Genomic DNA, 18,407 nt, shown 5'->3' with positions numbered 1-18,407 from the left:
CCTCTCGCTGTATTGTGCTGCCTTATTACACTGAGCATGATTCAACATACATTATGACTTAAAACAAGAAACATGACACCCAGTCTGTGCTGGATCTTGAAAGAGAAGGAAAAAAAATATCAATCACATATTAATATTTGCATTTGATGTTATAGAAAAAGCCAAAGATGTCCACTTGATGATACAGAACCTAAAACAGCGCCAAGCATAGTCTCATAATAAGAGATATTAATAGAAAACAAATCCATTACAGTGCACAAATATAAACTGCTGGAGGGATTTTAGAAAGCACCAGATGCATTTAATCAGAGAAAATTGCAAACACTTGACTGAGAATAAATCATATCAAAAAGACAATTTTAATAAGACAATATCAACAAAGTGTGCTCATAAAGCAGCATCTTCAAGCATTTCTTCAAAAGTGTTTTTTTCTTTCTTTCTTGAAATAAATGTCTCCTGTCTCCTGAGACATGCAACATGTTTAAAAACATGAAAAGGCACTTCAGATAAGCCAAAGTTTAAGGTTATTGCAAATATATGATATATGATTTTGGTATAAAAGTTGAAAATGATCAGTTGAAGCTATGGCATGCTGTATGCATGCTGGAGCCATCACAGAAATTCTGCATTACATTTATTTTTATAAGTTGACAAGACATAACCTATTCAAAAACACAACATGAACTCTGATTCAGTTCTATTAAAATTTGAGTGGAATTGATGAAGTTCATACAAGCATTGAGAAGAAAACAATAATAATAATAATAAATAAGGAAACAAAATTCTGCATCCCTCATGAATGAAGTCTGAAATTTCTTGCAATGAAAAACTGTGTCCTGAGTGAAGGACACAACCTACACTGCGGAGGCAGGTTTCTTTCCCCTTTGTCACATTGTATCACGTCAGCTGCTGTCAGAAGGCTGGTTTGCTCATGTATTCTTCCATCGTCTGAAGAGAAGAAAACAGGCACATAACTGATTACCCTTTTGTATAATATTACGTGACATTTCCAGTTTCCCTTGCCGTGCAGAGGTGAACTCTCCTTCAGATGTATGGACCTGCTTATTAGAATAATACATGGACAACAAATGATCAGATGCCATATGGGTTTTAAAGGAACAGTTGACTCCAAAATAAATATTTGGTCATCGTTTATTCACCCTCGTTTCATTTATACCCCTCATGCTATAGTCCTCAATATGCCAGCTTTGAAGGTGAGTAGATGACATTATTTTCATTTTGGGGTGAACTATTCTTTTAATGTGGTCTCATTTTTTTGAGGCATGCTGAGAAAGCTGGCATTTAGTGGTACAGAGAGTTGCTCTGTAAAACAACACTCTCAGACAGGTCTGTTTTTTTTCTCTCTCCTTGTCAAATCAATAATGTTTTATGAAAGTGACGGCCAAAGTGGAGCTCTATAACTGGGTGGGCAGCAGCATTAAGACAGCTGCAGGTTCTTTCAATCTGAAATGTGTGGCTCAGAAACACTGATTGAGATTGTGTTGTCATGTGTCTTATTATTATTATTTAAAAAAAAATGTCAAAACAATAGCAATTTACAGGGATGGAAGAGATTTTCTTTTAATCCTATTTCAATACTGTTAAATAAATAAACAAATTTTTCTGTTTCAGTTTTCAAACATATTATGCAGATAAAATTTAGTGTCTCACCTCTTGCAGCATATCTGAGGCCTCTACAGACTTTGCAATAGACTGTTTGGACGTCTCCTGAATCTCTCCACCCATCAGAAACTCATCCAGGATGAAATAAGCCTTCTCAAAGTTAAAGATGATGTCCAGCTCACATACCTGTAAGATAATATTACACAGACAGAAATTGGTATAATAAATAAATAAATAAATGTGGAGACAGAGAGTAAAGAATAAAATTCTGTGTTCAGACTATGCATAAATAAACAAATAAATAAATGTATGTGTGTGTATTATATATACTAATATATATATATTAATATTTAATAAAAGATACTTATACAAACAGGAAATTTAAACAATAGTGTATAATATATTTTATTAAATAAATACAATATTTGCTCCAGCGGTGAGAAACTGAATGTATTTACATTGCCAAAGTATTTGTCAAGTAGCTCCACATAACGATGCAGAATCTCTAAAGCCAGAAGTTCATTATCCTGGTTCTCCAAACCACAGCAGAAATACAGACTGGCGTACCTACAAAAAAGTGGGAAAACACAGACATACATTTATTTATTTTTCATAAAAACCCCCCCTGAAAAGAGTACATACTATCCTCACAACTGCCATCTAAAGTCTCTGTAATGCAACTGCTGCTGACATGGCAAACCTCGTATTTATAAAGGTCACACTGGGAAAACAACAGGAAAGAACCGAAAACAGGTTACGAAAGGTGTGAAATATAGATCTGAACCAGAAGAGTGCGAGTAACAGGCTCTCAGGAACACAAATGTGAAAACTCACTCTCAGAAACACGATGGTTTCAGTGTCTGACAGAAGGATTTGATGCAGCACAAAAACAAAGGTTCTTCAGTGGTTCTTTGCATTTTATATTCAGAAAATACCTCTCTTCTGGGATATTTTCTACTATACAGGGTTGAAATATGGCTCTATATAGATTTAAAAAGCTATTTATCACATATCATAATTTCCATTCAACAATGTGACACACTTTTTATGATCAAATCAGTTTGGAATAAAATTAATAAAAGCAATGTATTGTTTTAGTTGTAAAGTCGCATTAATAAAACGGATTGTAAATTCAATTTTAGATTGACTTTAAGAGTATTTCATCTTCAGAAGTGACATTAAAATGTTTCTAATACTCCTTCTAACCGATTTATCATAATAAAAAGATGAAGCACTAATATTTCCCATTGTGAGCATGTGGGTCCATTTTCAGACACTGTTGAGGGGTAACAGGGGGCCATTGTGTAGAAAGCTGCCACTAGGTTTGGCCAGAAAACAAGGAGGACTCAGATAGGGGCATGTCATCAGCTAATGACATCAGTAATGGCTGAACTGGTTTAAAAACTACAGCACAGGACGGGGCAATAGACTCGATAAGGATGCAGAAATCCTCACATGTGGTATTTTAATTAGCCCACATAAGATCTTGACTGCTGACTAGGTGTCCGCTTTGCAAGATTTTAGTCTTCTGCTCACACCTTGTGATGACTAATGACCAAACATGAGAGCCTAGCAGCTGGGCTTTTAATTAATGCTGAATCTAACGCTGTCATTTTGTTTGAAACCAGCATGCTCTTACTGAAAACCATATACTGAATATAGCCCTAAATTTACTCCTGCAGGACATTCTCCTTGGGCCTGGGTTGAATGCTCACCTCTTATAGACAATCTTCAGGTCCTTCCAGTGCAGGAAGTTACATGTGCGTGGTTTTCGTGACAACACCATAGTGGTCATGTCCTTCACAATCTTCTTCCTCTCTCTCTCTGGGAGGGGCAGGAACCATTTCTGCAGCCGTAACTTCCCCTGACGGCTGAACAGCAACAGGAAATGCATCTGTCGGAAAAGAGAACATGCATTTTAATTAATGATGGTTTCATTCCTTCATCTTCATCTTCATCCAGGGGCAGTCGTGGCCTAATGGATAGAGAGTTGGACTTGTAACCTGAAGGTCGTGGGTTCGAGTCTCAGGTCCGGCAGGGATTGTAGGTGGGGGAGTGAATAACCAACACTCTCTCCACCCTCAATACCACGACTGAGGTGAGACCCTTGAGCAAGGCACCAAACCCCCAACTGCTCCCCGGGCGCCGCAGCATTGGCTGCCCACTGCTCCAGGTGTATGTTCACTACTGTGTGTGCACTTGGATGTATTAAATACAGAGCACAAATTCCGAGTATGGCTCACCATACTTGGCCACACACCACTTCCCTTTCCCTTGGTTGTAGGTTCAAACCCCAAAGGTAATGAGTTACCAAGACTGTTCCTTTGAGCACACTCATGAAAAATGTGCTGACAGTGAAAATACAGTCACTCTGGATAAGTGCCATTGCTAAATTAAGTGTGAATATCCTTTACTTTTCATTTACAATTAATGTTGCTTTTCGTATTGGTCTGTATCAAATATAAAACCGATACTTCAAGGGTTAGTTCACCCAAAAATGAAAATTAGCAATATTTAATGGAATCATGACCAAATCTAGGTTAGTGCACAGGCTCCAGATATGTTGAGCTGTGGTGCTCATGCGAGAAAGGCTGGTTCATATCTGGCCTGCATAGTTTTCTGATCCCATTTCCCTCATATTTCCTGTCTCTTGTCTCACTGTGTCTGTAACAACAATTCCAAAAAGCCCACAGATAAAATTTTAGGAAAAAGGAAATAAACATAAAAAGACAAACTGCACTTCTGACAGAGAACTATGGCTAACCTTTTCACTGTCACACAAACCTAATCAATATGAAATTCGATATCTGTGAGACAAAGATCCGCTGTCAGCCACAGGATGGACCCCTGCGTGAATCCTTTCCACACAACAACTAATCAGCTCAATGCAACAATACTGAGAACAAAATTTCGGAGAACTCCTAATTTCTCCTCCCCCTCATTTCATTTGCACAGAAATATGGCAATGCTTGAAAAACTTTGTCTACTCATAAGGCATAAGTCACGGCTGCACGGAATATGACACTCTCTTTGTGAGTCACACAAACCACTTTTTTCACAGATTTATCAGATCACAGGCCACACCGACAATTATTAACAGAAACTATTACACAGAAACCTGAGTCACACCTCTGAAACAAGATTAAAAACACAAGAAAATGGAACTGGATTGTTCACTTTTATTGGACGTGACAGCTAGAAAAGGGCATTTCATAAGAAAAACTTCACAGAAATGAGTAATGAACTAAGGAGACACACCTGGAAACTAATAAAGAGCTAATGAAACACAGCTGGGACTAATAGAACTGAATGGGGACAGGAGCAGGAAACACCAAATAAGGACACAAGAAGGAGGGAAACACAAGACATGGGGAACCAGGACTGACAACAGAGAAATTCATAATAATTATTTTTTTTTTTCAAATGACAGTAAAGAAATATAAAAATGTGCAACGTAGCCTAAATCACTGTGCAGAATACATATACATATTCCACAGTGCAATTAATTCCAATGAACTGAAAAAATTCTAAAGAACTGAAAACACTTTTAAATATGACTGAATCATTAATTATGCTGTCGAAAGATACATATATTCTACACAAAATTAATTGTTTTTATTTCCAATATTTTGACTAGACACCATCTGCTGAATTAGAGTGTAATGCGGTCATATGACAACAAGCATATTACTATTCAAAATGTCTATTGATTGTTGCATGTATGTAATATTGTATGATATTTAATTTGTTTACCTGCCCAGGGACAGCAGATGTAAATGAGCTATTAGCTAACTCTGGTGCAATTACTTTTAATTGTGCATTGTCCCTGTAAAAATAAACAATAAAGTAAAGTAAAGCATTGCATAGGCCGATTGATTATTGTTTTACATAAAAACAGCTACAGTATAATTGCATTATATGCAATACTCTAAAATTCCATTTCATTTTAAGTACAGGTACAATTCTCCCAGAGCAACCTGAACAATTCACCCAAAAATTTTAATTTACTCACACTCAGGCCATCAATGTAGATGACTTTGTTTCTCCATCATAATGGATTTATAGAATTTAGCATTACATCCAATGCATCCTCTGCAGTGAATGGAGCATGTCAGAATGAGAGTCTAAATAGCTGATAAAAACATCATAATAATCCACAACACTCTAATGAAGTGAAAAGCTGCTTGCAAGAAACAATACATTTTACCAAAAAAAAAATTGAGCCTATAATTCATAACACTTCCATCAACAACAAATTTGTTTAGAACCGTTTCCACTTGTAACCAGAGCTGGATCGGTGCATATTTTTCTCTCCTGATTATTCAGATAAGATGACATTTTAGCAGAGAAAGCCTTATGGATAGAAGACTTGTATTGTAGCTGAAGTTTTTAAAGTTAAATGTGATGAATTTGCTTATTACAAACAGCTTTTCGCTTCACAAGACATTAACTGATGGACTGGAGTGGTGTGGATTTTGTGGATTATTGTGATGTTTTTATCAGCTGTTTGGACTCATTTTGACAGCACCCATTCACTGCAGTTGATTCATTGGTAAGCAAGTGATGTAATGCTAAATGTCTCCAAATCTGTTCTGAAGAAGAAACAAATTTATCCACATCTTCGATGGCCTAAAGTTGAGTACATTTTCAGCAAATTTTCATTTTTACATGAACTATTTGTTTAAGTGTAAAAACATGATACTCATCAAGAAGCAATGAGTCCTAAGCTTTCTCCTCCTAAAGTCAATTGTTATGTTTAACGAGAGAATTAATGAATCTGCTGCAAGCAACTAATTTTGCTCACAAACACACATGGACACAGATGCAGGAACACCAGGTGGGGAAATGGAACCGTCAGCTGCTTCATTGTTATGACCAAAACATGCTGGCAAAGAGTTTATTTGCTTCCTCGGTAAATCGAAAGATGAAAGCACAAGGAAAAAAACAAGGAAACAGAAGAATGCACTGTGTCGGGTCTACTATTGTGCTCCAGAGGAATATGATTCTCTGAAGTATTTCTTCAGCATGGTACACCCATCTCACGACAACAGGAAAAGAAAAGAGAACGCTATTAAGTTATCTTTATCTCTACACAACAAGATTTCACTTTCTCTCCTTACACACACACACCCCTCTCCATCTCTCTCCCACACACAAAGTTTCACTATAGGGGAAGGTTTATGCTTCCTCTTGAGCCTGTGCCTGCTTAGATTTCAGTTCTGTGTTGCACTGATTTCATTTTCCTTCTATTGTTGGAGTCGACACAGCTGTGAGCGGCTACAGCACACAGGAGAACATGCTACACACTCGCTGCAGTTTAAATGAGATTCTGTGTGTTGCAATCTCTTTGAAATTAAAAGGGCCACTTCTTCATCACTTGTAATTACTCAGATGCATACAGACAATATCAGATGAAGCATTGTCAGAGGACCTGGATGTATTGTATTACTACTCTGGAGAGATTTTGCCAACACTTACCAAATTTCAACAAAACTAACCTAAGAGCTAAATAAAAAACAAAAATGTTTTATGAATTCAGCATTTAATTACATTCTTTAAATCTATTAACAGCTAAAAAAGCGGTAATTAATAATAATAATAATGTATTAATACAAATATATTGTATTAAACTATTACTCAGTTTGAAAAAAAATATTTTTACATTTATTTCATTTGATTATTTTAATTTTTTTATAAAAATGCATATGTAAGTAAGAGCATAATATATTGCTATTATTAGTAATACAGATTACCTACTGATATTTTAATACTACACTTAACAACATGATATTTTACAACATATTTTTCATGTGATTTGAGTATTAAAGCATTATTTTAATTATTTTATTTTTCATTATTTTATACTATTTAAAAAGATAAAAAAATGTAAAATATTAATAATATATTGCTAAAATATTATTACTCAATATTATCAATATATTCTATACTCAAAAAAATATTTAATAATGGGAAATGCTACTATTTCATTTGTAATATTGTGATTGGTTTATAAAGCACTCTTAACTCATTCTTGCACACATTAACCAGAAGAACAGATAACTCACTAACTTAGCAGCAGTCAAACACACAGTGGCCAACTCCTATTTGAACAACAGATAAACGAGTTTACCAGCTAAACCAGGACTTTGCATGCAAGTTCTCCACACAAAGGTTTCCTAACTATTTACTACTAGCTGAGTGTCAAAATCTGGCAGTCCATTATCAAGGGAAACGAACTAACCGGTTTATCCAGACAGATGAGATGACTTCACCAAAGCGTCACCTTTAACTCCCTCAGCATTTAAATAACACCTGATTCATTTGCTCAGACTTTGAATAAAACAACTTAAGGTGAATTACGCCAGCTCTAAATTACACTGTTTTCTTTAGTCGGTGATAAACAAGCAGCTCGTGAAGGACGGAAGTTTGAAAGTCCTCAGGTGCATCCAGACAGGTGCAAGAACACCTGTCAACCTACTCTGTGATCTAAATGTGTGCTTTTAGGCGAGTCAAAAGAATAAACTGTGTAACTTACCATATTGAAGTAAGAAATACGGAAAGAATGTTGAAATACACAAAATTCCTATCCACTGTCCGGTTGGTCAAGGCCGGAGTCATCGCTGCCCTTCCCAAACTGTGGTGGAGAGAAAAGCTGCGCATGCGCAGATGCGTATCTGAGCGCTCGGCTTTGTTTTCGCCTCCTCTGTCTGAGCTCTGATTGGTTAAGGCACTGCACCTGCCTTGAAAAGGGGCGGGGCAACACCCTCCTCACATATTTTCATGTGCGTTACCTTTAAGCGCCTTTTGTAAATCGAGCCTTGACATTTATGGATATACAGGTAAATCTCAAAAAATGAGAATATCATGAAAAACTGCATTTTTTTGTAACTTATTTCAAAATGTGAAACTTTCATATATATTTTAGATTCATAACATGTAAAGTAAGACATTTCAAAAGTGTCTTACTTGACTTTCATAAGCTCTAATCATCAAAATTAAAACAAAAAACCTTTGAAATGTCTTACTTTACATGTAATGAGTCTAAAATATTTATGAAAGTTTCACTTTTTGAAATAAGTTACCAAAAAGGCAGTTTTTCACGATATTCTCATTTTTTTAGATGTACCTGTAGATATGACACGAATGACTATGTTGTTAAGCAACCAAGTTAAAACACAATTAAGAATAAACCATTTTTATTATAAAAAAATTATATAATAATATTAATTAAAGTACAGTTTGCTATTATGAATATTATTATCTTGTTATTCCTCAGAATAAAAACTGGCTTTATATGATGAATAACTGTAGTGTTGGGTCCGAGTCACAGACTATAGAGTCCACCTTTCTTAACCAACTGAGTTTGAATGGGAGACGATTATTAATAATGTATTTTTGTCTTAATTTTATGTTCTCACTTTTTTCTTTTATGATATTTGTGTTTTTATAGCAATTTCTAAGTCCAAAATGTCCGAGTCCGAGTCAAGTTCGAGTCCAAGTTCATTCATAATTGACCCCAACTCTAAATAATAGTATTCTTTATTCTTCATTTTACACTTCGTTCTTCAATGAAAGTGTTAAAAAATGAGAAAGTGGGTTCACAGTAAATGAACAAAAATATGTCATTTTGTGTGTGTGTATGTGTGTGTGTGTGTGTGTGTGTGTGTGTGTGCATGTTTATATGGTTTATGAGGACACAAATTTGTATAATGACATGGGTATGACAGAGGTATTACAATATGAAGGTGGTTTATGAGGACACTGCCTATGTCCCCGTAATTCAAAAGGCTTAAAAAATCATACTAAATGGTGTTTTTTTGAAAATCTAAAAATGCACAAAGTCTCCTGTGAGGGCTAAGTTTAGGTGTAGGGAAATAGCACACACAGTTTGTTCAGTATAAAAACCATTACGCCTATGGAGAGTCCCCATAAACCACAAAAAACGACATAAATAATATCAATAATAAAAAAAACGTACAGGTCAAATATTTGGATTTTTACTACATTTTGTCCAAAACATTGCAATTTTTTGCACGCTACAGTGGGTCTTGGAGGGTTTTTGGTTATTTGGAAAGTAATTTTTGAGCATAAAAGGCTAAATAATGGAAAATGCAATCTACAGTTTTAAAAAGTGAACACCTGACTACATTTATTTGCATGACCTTGCTTGTGTAATTGATTATCTATCATCTGACACTAGAGGGAGTCCTCAGGAGCTACAGTAGTCACATGCATCTGTCAGCTGTCATATCACTGCAGTCCAGTTGAGAAGAAACAACTGAGCAACAAATGTGTCTCTACAGGAACATAGTTTGGTTTTTCAAGGGAATGAGGGAGTATACAAGGTAAAGGTCTTTTTGTATCTCTTACTGAATTTAGTTTGTGTTGTTGAGGTAATTGGGCTGCTTTATTGTTGATAACTTTTGAGAAAATTTGGTGCAAATTCTTTAATAATTAGTGTTTTATTGTTTCTAATCGCAATTAGATGGTTTTCATTGCTATGATCATTTAATCATTTAAAAAAAAAATCTGGCTTGAGCATATATTCAGCAGCTGCTCAGAGCTGAAAAACAAAGTCTTAAACTGTGTTCTCGCAAGCCAAATGTTGTTAGATGTAGTGGTTTCTTGCACAAATTAAATTTTTTTCATCTCCTCTGACATGCATTCATCCAAGCCCTCAGTTTAAGATCAGTCATCATTGCATTACAATGGACCCTATTGAGGCCCCTGCCGCTCTCTCAAGTGCCCTGTCATCCCACACAGAAGCTCCTTTGGCCCCTGATCAGGGATCTTGTCTTAGGAGCTCTGTCTCAGATGCCCAGAGGTCACATAACAATTCAAGGATTGTGTTAAAAACACACTTATGGATAACAGTACAGCTCTTGAGGTTTCATGCTGGTTGTGTTTCTGATTAGATTCATGTGTTGGATGTTGTCAGCAGGTCTGGATTTGAGAATGCCTCTAAGAGCTTTGTAGCAAAGGACCTGGATGTGTCCATGGTGGACCGTTCCTTCATGATCACCGGAGCCAACAGCGGAATAGGGAAGGCGACAGCCATGGCCATAGCCAAAAAAGGTTTGTTTATCGTCACACAATTATCATACTTTAAAACTGTGAATATCATAATGAATATACGTGTATTTTTTAAAATTATATTCAGAAAGATAATATAACATTTGTAAATAGACTTGTGTACAGAGAGCGCACTGCTAAGTAATCTTTGCATAGTTTAACCCTGCCAAGTCAAGCCATTTGTATTCCTCTGTGATTGTCTGTCATGCTTGATAAAGACAATAATATCAACTAGATTTTCAAATTTTTTTGAAAAAAATGTGAGTGGTGCTGCCCACGCAGAACCCAATGTTAATATTAGGGTGTTGTATGGTTTGCTAACATTTTCTACCTTTATTCATTTGCATTTATTCTGAGAGTGAATCATTGAAAATCTCAACAAGCCCATAATTTATCATTGAAGAATGTGGTACCTATATTAATTCATTATGTATTTTTGGTCACACTTTATTGTAAGGTCCAATTCTTGCTGTTAACAAATCATTAACTACGACTTTTGCCTTACCCCTAATTTGCTGCTGTTGTTAGTTGTTAAGTTTAATTGTTGGGTAGGATTAAGGATGTAGAATATGGTCATGCAGAATATGTGTTTTATAAGTATGAATAAACAGCCAATATGTTAATAATATGCATGCTAATAAGCAACTAGTTAATAGTGAGAATTATTCGCTATAAAGTGTTACCGTATTTTTCCCCCTCTTGTCCAAGGTGGCACTGTTCATATCATCTGCCGAAACAAAGAGCGAGCTGAGAGAGCCAGAGAAGAAATCATCTCAGCGAGTGGAAATACTGTGAGTGTCTCATTTATTGCTTATGATGCTTCAACGTTTAATTCTGAATGTAAAGAGAACACCAAATAAATGAGAGGTACACTGTAAAAAATGATCGTGATTTTAACGGTAAAAAACTGTGAAAATGCTACGGTAAAAACCTGTTATATGGTTAACGGAAAGTTCCTGTAAAATTTACAGGGAAAACCCGTAAACTGACGTTCCCAGAATTCCCTGCGTTCCATTTCAAATTCTGTTTGAATTTGACGTTTTTTCTTTGAAATAACTATGTTTCTTTTTAGTTTTTTCTTATCAGTTATGTTTATTAGGGTTGTATGTTACATCTAATGTTGTTAAATTAATGTTTATAGCATGTTTCAGTTTAATGAGTCTCACCATGATGGTGTTTAGTGCTTGTGTGAATGACACTGTGCACCTTCTGTAATGCTATTGTTTAAAAGGTGCTTGACTTTCTCATCATCACCTGCATTTGGTAGTTATCAGTGTATTTCAAAGGAACAAAACAGATTTCAGTACTTTAATAGGTTGGTATATTAAGATTATATCAGTTAAAGAAATTACGGTATTTAACTGTAAGTTTCAGTTAAAACCGTATAACCTAAAACGTTGCTACCGTATTTATTACGGTAGAATTCTGGCAACCACAGCTGCCAGTTTTTTACCGGAAATTTTACGGAATTTTTTTTTACAGTGTACTATTTGTAAAATGTTTCTGAAGGATTTTCTCATTATTGCTTTCACTGTGTGATATGCATCTACCGTAGGAGGTTTACGTCCACGTGTTGGACCTCTCCGAGACAAGAAAGGTGTGGGAGTTTGCAGAGGCCTTTAAGAAGGAGCACTCGTCGCTCAATGTTTTGGTATGAGTGTCAGAGAGCTTCCCATCATACCTCACTATATTAAAGAAAATACCAGCATTGAGCTGAAGCTTACAGGTGCAGGACAGATGAAGACATATCCTCTCCTCTAATCTCTCTCAGATCAATAATGCCGGATGTATGGTGAACCAGAGGGAAATTAACTCTGACGGACTGGAGAAAAATTTTGCGACCAATACTCTTGGTAAGACACAACAATCAATTTTTTTTTTTAATGTTTTTAAAAGTCTCTTATGCTCACCAAGGCTGCATTTATTTAATTAAAAATGCAGTAAAACTGTATTATTGTGAAATATGTTATTACAATTTAAGATAACTGTTTTCTATTTAAATATGTTTTTTTTATATATTTGTTATTTATTTCTGTGATGCAAATCTGAGTTTTCCAGTATTAGTGTCACATGACCCTTCCGAAATCATTCTAATATGCTGCTCAAGAAACATGTATTATATTATTATCACTGCTGTGATGCTTAATATTTGTGTGGAAACTGTGATACATTTTCTTCAGGATTTTTTAATGAATAGGAAGTTCAAATGAACAGCACTTATTGGAAATATTTGAAATCTTTTGTAACATTACAAATGAATTTACTATCACTTTTGATCAATTTAACACATCTTTGCTGAATAATTTTTTTTTTACCAACATCTTGCTGACCCCAGAATTTCTAATGGTAGTATACTATATAATATTCTTTTGTAGAATATTTATTCTGTTAAACGTAGAATAAGCATAGAAAAACATAGAATATGTTGGATGCAATATTTAATGTTTAATATCTTGTCCTCTACAGGTGTTTATGTTCTGACTAAATGTCTGATTCCATTGCTGGAGAAGAGCAGGGACCCCCGAGTTGTAAGTGAAAACAACACTGATCTCAGTGTCTTTCACAATGTAAATGTGAAGACATAAACAATTGTGTTTATGATAGATGTGTTTATATTTTAATAACAGCAATGTGTGCACATCTGTTTCTCGCTCATATTGTGCCATATTTTGTGATGATAATAATGTAGATCACGGTGTCATCGGGAGGGATGCTGGTACAGAAACTCAACACGGACGACCTGCAGACTGAGAGAGCTCCGTTTGATGGTACCACGGTATATGCACAAAACAAGGTATTTAGACAATATTTAGAGAATTAAAAGCATTTTGCCTCTTAATCTACCATTTATGTTTTATTAGTGAATCATTGCTATTTTTATTGCTCATACGTTTCATTTACATTTATTAATTTAGTAGACACCCTAGCAACTACACTTAAATGTTTAGCACAGACAAAACACCACTCACATTTTCTATGTGAAACTTTGAAATTAAAAATGTAAAGTTAAAATTAAAAATAATAATGTAATAATTAATTAAATTAAATTAAATTAATTAAATGTTTAGTCATTTTTTTCAGTTTTAGTTTGTTATTTTAGTACATCGCTTAATGAAAATGAGAAATGTTAAAATCTTTTTTAAGTCAATATTCAACTTTTAAATGTAGAATATGGATTTATAAATGATTTATAAAATTAAAAATAACAAAGAAATAATAAAAAAAATAATTTATTTTTAAGTCTCACCTTACAGAAAAGTACCGTGGTTTTTTGGATACTACCAGGGTAGTAATACTATATTTAATACTTTACACGGTGGTAATACTTTACAGTACCCTGGTATATAATCAATTAAATATATCAAAGCAGCATCTGAGACTGAACCATGGTGCTTTTTTAGTCAAGTGTTGGCAGACATTTTGTTGTCAAATTAATTTACAAGAATAATGTGAAAAAGATTATAGATTAAATAATTTTATCCATGAAAAGAGACTAAAAGTCATGAACAGTTTGTATTAAATTGAGATGAGCAGGATTAACTTTCTCTCAACAGGTGTCACAGAGTGCCATCTCCATTAAACAATATCTGATGCAGTAATGTGTGTGTGTGTGTGTGTGTGTGTGTGTGTGTGTGTGTGTGTCCACAGAGGCAACAGGTAGTGATGACAGAGGTCTGGGCCAAAGCAAATCCCAAAATCCATTTCTCTGTGATGCACCCTGGGTGGGCTGACACACCAGGTATTATTCATTTTTTAAGTCAACAACCAAAATAATGTGCTAATTACTGCCAGCATGATTATGCTTCTATTTATTTACAGCTTTAAGTTGATTTTGTTTTTGTCCATAAGTATAGATTTGAAGCCTTCCAGCTGTAAAAGAGCAACTCTAGATGTGTTTCCAGTTTTATTTTAGTTTCATTAAGATACTATTATATACTTGCTAGTGCTGGCAAATGATTAATCGCATCCAAAATAAACGTTTTTGTTTACATAATATATGTGTGTGTGTACTGTGTATATTTATTATGTCTATATAAATGCACACACATACATGTATATATTTAAGAAAAATATGTTAGGTTTATATATTAAATATATTTATCTGTAATATAAATAATATAAATATAAATATATATATATGTAAATACATGTAAATATTTGAAAAATACATACTGTATGTGTGTGTATTTGTATATATATACATAATAAATATACACAGTACACACACATATTATGTAAACAAAAACATTTATTTTGGATGCGATTAATCGCGATTAATCGTTTGGCAGCACTAATGCTTGCACATATAGATTTTATTAATAGTTTTATTGTTATATTTATTATATTTTTTTATCTAAAGTTAGTTACTGTTTTAATTATTTTTCTCATTGTTGTTGTTGTTATTATTATTATTTATATATAAAAGTATTTTATTTTAATGAGAAATTTTGTCTTGGCAACTATAAAATAAAAGAAATATGTATATATTATTATATTAACAAAATATTATATATATATATATATATATATATATATTTATTTTGTACAGTTACAGTATATTCATTTATATATATATGTAATTAATATAAACACATAAAATATATATTTACATTTAAATACATAAATTACAGATAAAATCTAACTAAAATAAAGTAAAATAACTTGAAATGAAAATCCAAATGAAAATATACATATAAAATATATATTTAATTTAAAATAAAAATATAAAAAATGTCAAATGATTTAAATAATTATATTAAATGTAATGATTCAATTACATTTACAAAATTTACAGTTTACAGTACTTAAATATATATATCTAAAATCTAAAATAAATATAAAAAAATAACATAAACCTAAATCACAGAGTTTTCAATTCAATAACATATGCAGCATATCGAGGGGTGAGAACCAGAAAGGCATAAGTGACATTTCACCAACTTTACAGGAGAGTCAAAACAAAATAAAAATGTGTACACTCATGGATGACAGTACTTTCGCCAGTAGAAAGAGCTCATTAAGAGCTTTCATTTGATATATACTGTATATCTTTCACCCTTCTGGTTCTCACCCCTCAATATGCTGATTTTAGAAATTAGATAACACTTTTTTGCAAACTTCTCTGTCAAACTCATGACTTGTAATGTGCTCAGCGGTTGCCAAGGCGATGCCTCAGTTCCATCAGATGATGCGTGATCGTCTGCGTTCGGCGGAGCAGGGAGCCGATACAGTCGTCTGGCTCTCCGTGTCACACGCCACCACTGCGTTTCCCAGCGGCCTTTTCTTCCAAGGTTTGCATATTGGTTAAAAATGGTGACATTTGATGTGATGTGTGTAGATTTTTCCAGTAGCACTCTTGCATGTTGTTTGTTTCAGATCGACAGCCGGTTTCAGCACACTTGCCCCTGGCGTGGACACACAGCTCTCGATGGGACGTCAAAGCCTTTATGCGCCGGTTGGAGAATTTGACGATGGCTGTCAAACCAGAGTGAGAGATTACACATAGAACATGTTAGATATTATACATGCCAGATAACTGAGAGGTTTTACAGTACATAATACTAAAATATCATTCATGCTAGGTGTAACAAATAATGATATATGAAGTATATATATATAACTGCTAAATAATCATACAGAAATGAAAACTTGTCTTAAAAGACAACAGGAAACATGATGTGAAACAAAAGTAGGATGAGATGTGATTTTATTCATTGCCAATGGATTGGACTGTAAAAGAAATTGTCTCCATATAGTTGAGTTTGTGTATCAAAGTGGCTTTGATTGTCTTCAGCCGTAAAGGAAAGTCATTTCAGAGGTACAAATTATAACATTTTGATCAAAGATTCCCGAAAACAAACCTTTTTGTCTTTAGAATAACATGCTTTAATGAATTATGCACAATAAAAACAAGAAACATTCAAAATAAACCTGTTTTAGGACTTTTTTTGTTTACACTCACGTTCGGCCACAACATGCTAATTAACCCTGTAAAGCCTGACATATGAAGTCATAGTCAGAATGTTTTTTTTTAAATGGAATAATTTATTGAACCTTATATTGAACCTATAATGCAAAAAAAAAAAAAAAAAGTTTGCATGTGTTTTTGTCGGGTATCATATTTGATACATCAGATTTTTTGCTTATATGATACAGGAGAATATGGAGTAAGAGTTTGTACTCGTCACATTTTATTCATAGGCTTAAACTGAGCACAAATATGCAATTTTGTGCCGTTTCTGATATATATTTAACCAAAACGTAAGATGAAATTTTGATAGCTTGTAATGTAAATCAATGAGATGTTATAACTGACTCCTTACATAAAATGCATATAAATATCAGTTCTATATCAATTCTACATTTCCCAATATGTCTTAGTGAGATAATATTTAAATGCTTAGTTTTATAACCAAAGCTCTGCAGCTTTGATTGAATGCAATGCAATACATTGATGATTGAGAGATGCAGATTGAGAGACCTGATGCATCTATTTGATACATTTGTATAGATAATAAATTAAACAAAGCTGATTCAGTCAACTAAATGCCCATCTTGAAATATCACTAACAATGTGAAAGTTTACTCAAAACATTAAGGATTAAAAAAAAAGACCACAGCCTGAAAGTGGGTGTTTTTAATATTAAACTAAAAGGCATTTTACTTGCTAAAAAAAAATTTATCAACTCAATAAATCATGTTGATCATTCAGAGGCCCTAGAAATTTGCCGATCACATATAATACAGATTTTCGACTGATTTCAGTAGACTTTATAGGGTTAAAACTTGAACATAAATGGTGCTCATAATTTATGCTACCTGCGTCATTTCCCACTTCCATTCCTGTCCTCTCTCAAATTGCTCATAAATAATAAAACAAAACCAATTTAGCCTTGTCAGTGCCAATGAAAAAACGTCCTATATGGTGATGCAAAATGTGACATAACCTTCAGATATGTTAAGTAGAAATGAAATTAACACAACTAACAAACTCCTTATAAAACGGTGCTTCCTCTTAAATTGATATAAACTGCATCCACCTGCGTCATCATTTCTCTCAGCGCACTGTATGAAATGGATGGAAATCCTTAATGTCCTTTGCTGGTAAATGATTCATCACACTCACTGTATGACGCATACGATGCTTTCACATCCACTAACATCAGTGGTTGTGATCATCTTATTAGTGGACCAAACGAGCACGGAAAGCAGTGACTGCACCATTGTCTTCTCAGACCGTCTGACTGGTACAGTGAGTGCTTGTAAAGACAACAGCTGTGTATTTTGTTGAGAAGGTCTCTGTGTTAATGAGCGTGTGTGAGTAAATCCCAAGCACCCCCGTGCAGATCAAAGCCTGTGATTAAAGTCCACCTTCATGCTCCGTTCCTCTCCTGTGGCGAGAGGATTCAGAATTCATCTGCTCAAACATGAATGAATAAGCTGTCACAATAAGGACTTGTAATCAGCTGCTCTCAAGGTGATTTTTAGCAGATGTGTGAAGTCAGTTCCCCTCAGGTGTAGTTCATCACATTAACTATGAACAAATACAATGTTTAACAACCAAAGACTGAAATCTTTATTTTGAACAGTGTATCAAATGTTTTAGAATTTAAGACCTAAAAAACTGGGAAATTGTGCTATTGTTTGGTGTGATATCTTGATATAAAAAAATAGTAATATTGTGAAATACTGCTACAATATATATATATTTA

The 18,407-nt window shown here is 34.1% G+C and overlaps 2 protein-coding genes across 2 annotated transcripts; one reads left to right on the top strand and one right to left on the bottom strand.

The window, feature by feature from the left end:
• On the bottom strand, positions 1-8,307 carry ap1s3b (adaptor related protein complex 1 subunit sigma 3b). The gene is made up of 5 exons (XM_079435229.1): positions 8,159-8,307; positions 3,339-3,517; positions 2,082-2,190; positions 1,672-1,809; positions 1-948 (listed from the first exon to the last, which is right to left on the bottom strand). Exons 1-5 carry the CDS (start codon positions 8,159-8,161, stop codon positions 913-915), a joined length of 465 nt encoding a protein of 154 aa, XP_079291355.1. The 5' UTR covers positions 8,162-8,307; the 3' UTR covers positions 1-912.
• Positions 8,308-9,852: 1,545 nt separating this feature from the next.
• dhrs12lb (dehydrogenase/reductase (SDR family) member 12-like b) lies at positions 9,853-16,597 on the top strand. Its single transcript, XM_079434987.1, has 10 exons — positions 9,853-9,968; positions 10,565-10,698; positions 11,404-11,486; positions 12,251-12,346; positions 12,467-12,548; positions 13,162-13,223; positions 13,385-13,489; positions 14,344-14,434; positions 15,849-15,986; positions 16,072-16,597. Exons 1-10 carry the CDS (start codon positions 9,913-9,915, stop codon positions 16,185-16,187), a joined length of 963 nt encoding a protein of 320 aa, XP_079291113.1. The 5' UTR covers positions 9,853-9,912; the 3' UTR covers positions 16,188-16,597.
• The last annotated feature ends 1,810 nt before the right edge of the window (positions 16,598-18,407 follow it).

The sequence above is a fragment of the Barbus barbus genome, assembly GCF_936440315.1.
Source record: "Barbus barbus genome assembly, chromosome: 15".
Taxonomy (NCBI): Eukaryota; Metazoa; Chordata; class Actinopteri; order Cypriniformes; family Cyprinidae; genus Barbus; species Barbus barbus.
This window is presented reverse-complemented; position numbering and strand designations above follow the sequence as displayed.

What these genes read in the sequence shown, in the direction of transcription:
- ap1s3b (XM_079435229.1), bottom strand. An exon ending in CTGAAGATTGTCTATAAGAG is followed by an intron (nt 2,191 to 3,338) that starts GTGAGCATTCAA and finishes ACTTTTTTGTAG; the next exon opens with GTACGCCAGTCTGTATTTCT. An exon ending in CCTCAGATATGCTGCAAGAG is followed by an intron (nt 949 to 1,671) that starts GTGAGACACTAA and finishes TCTTCTCTTCAG; the next exon opens with ACGATGGAAGAATACATGAG.
- dhrs12lb (XM_079434987.1), top strand. Translation starts at nt 9,913, where the DNA reads ATGTGTCTCTACAGGAACATAGTTTGGTTTTTCAAGGGAATGAGGGAG. An exon ending in AGAGCAGGGACCCCCGAGTT is followed by an intron (nt 13,224 to 13,384) that starts GTAAGTGAAAAC and finishes ATAATAATGTAG; the next exon opens with ATCACGGTGTCATCGGGAGG. An exon ending in TGGGTGGGCTGACACACCAG is followed by an intron (nt 14,435 to 15,848) that starts GTATTATTCATT and finishes TAATGTGCTCAG; the next exon opens with CGGTTGCCAAGGCGATGCCT.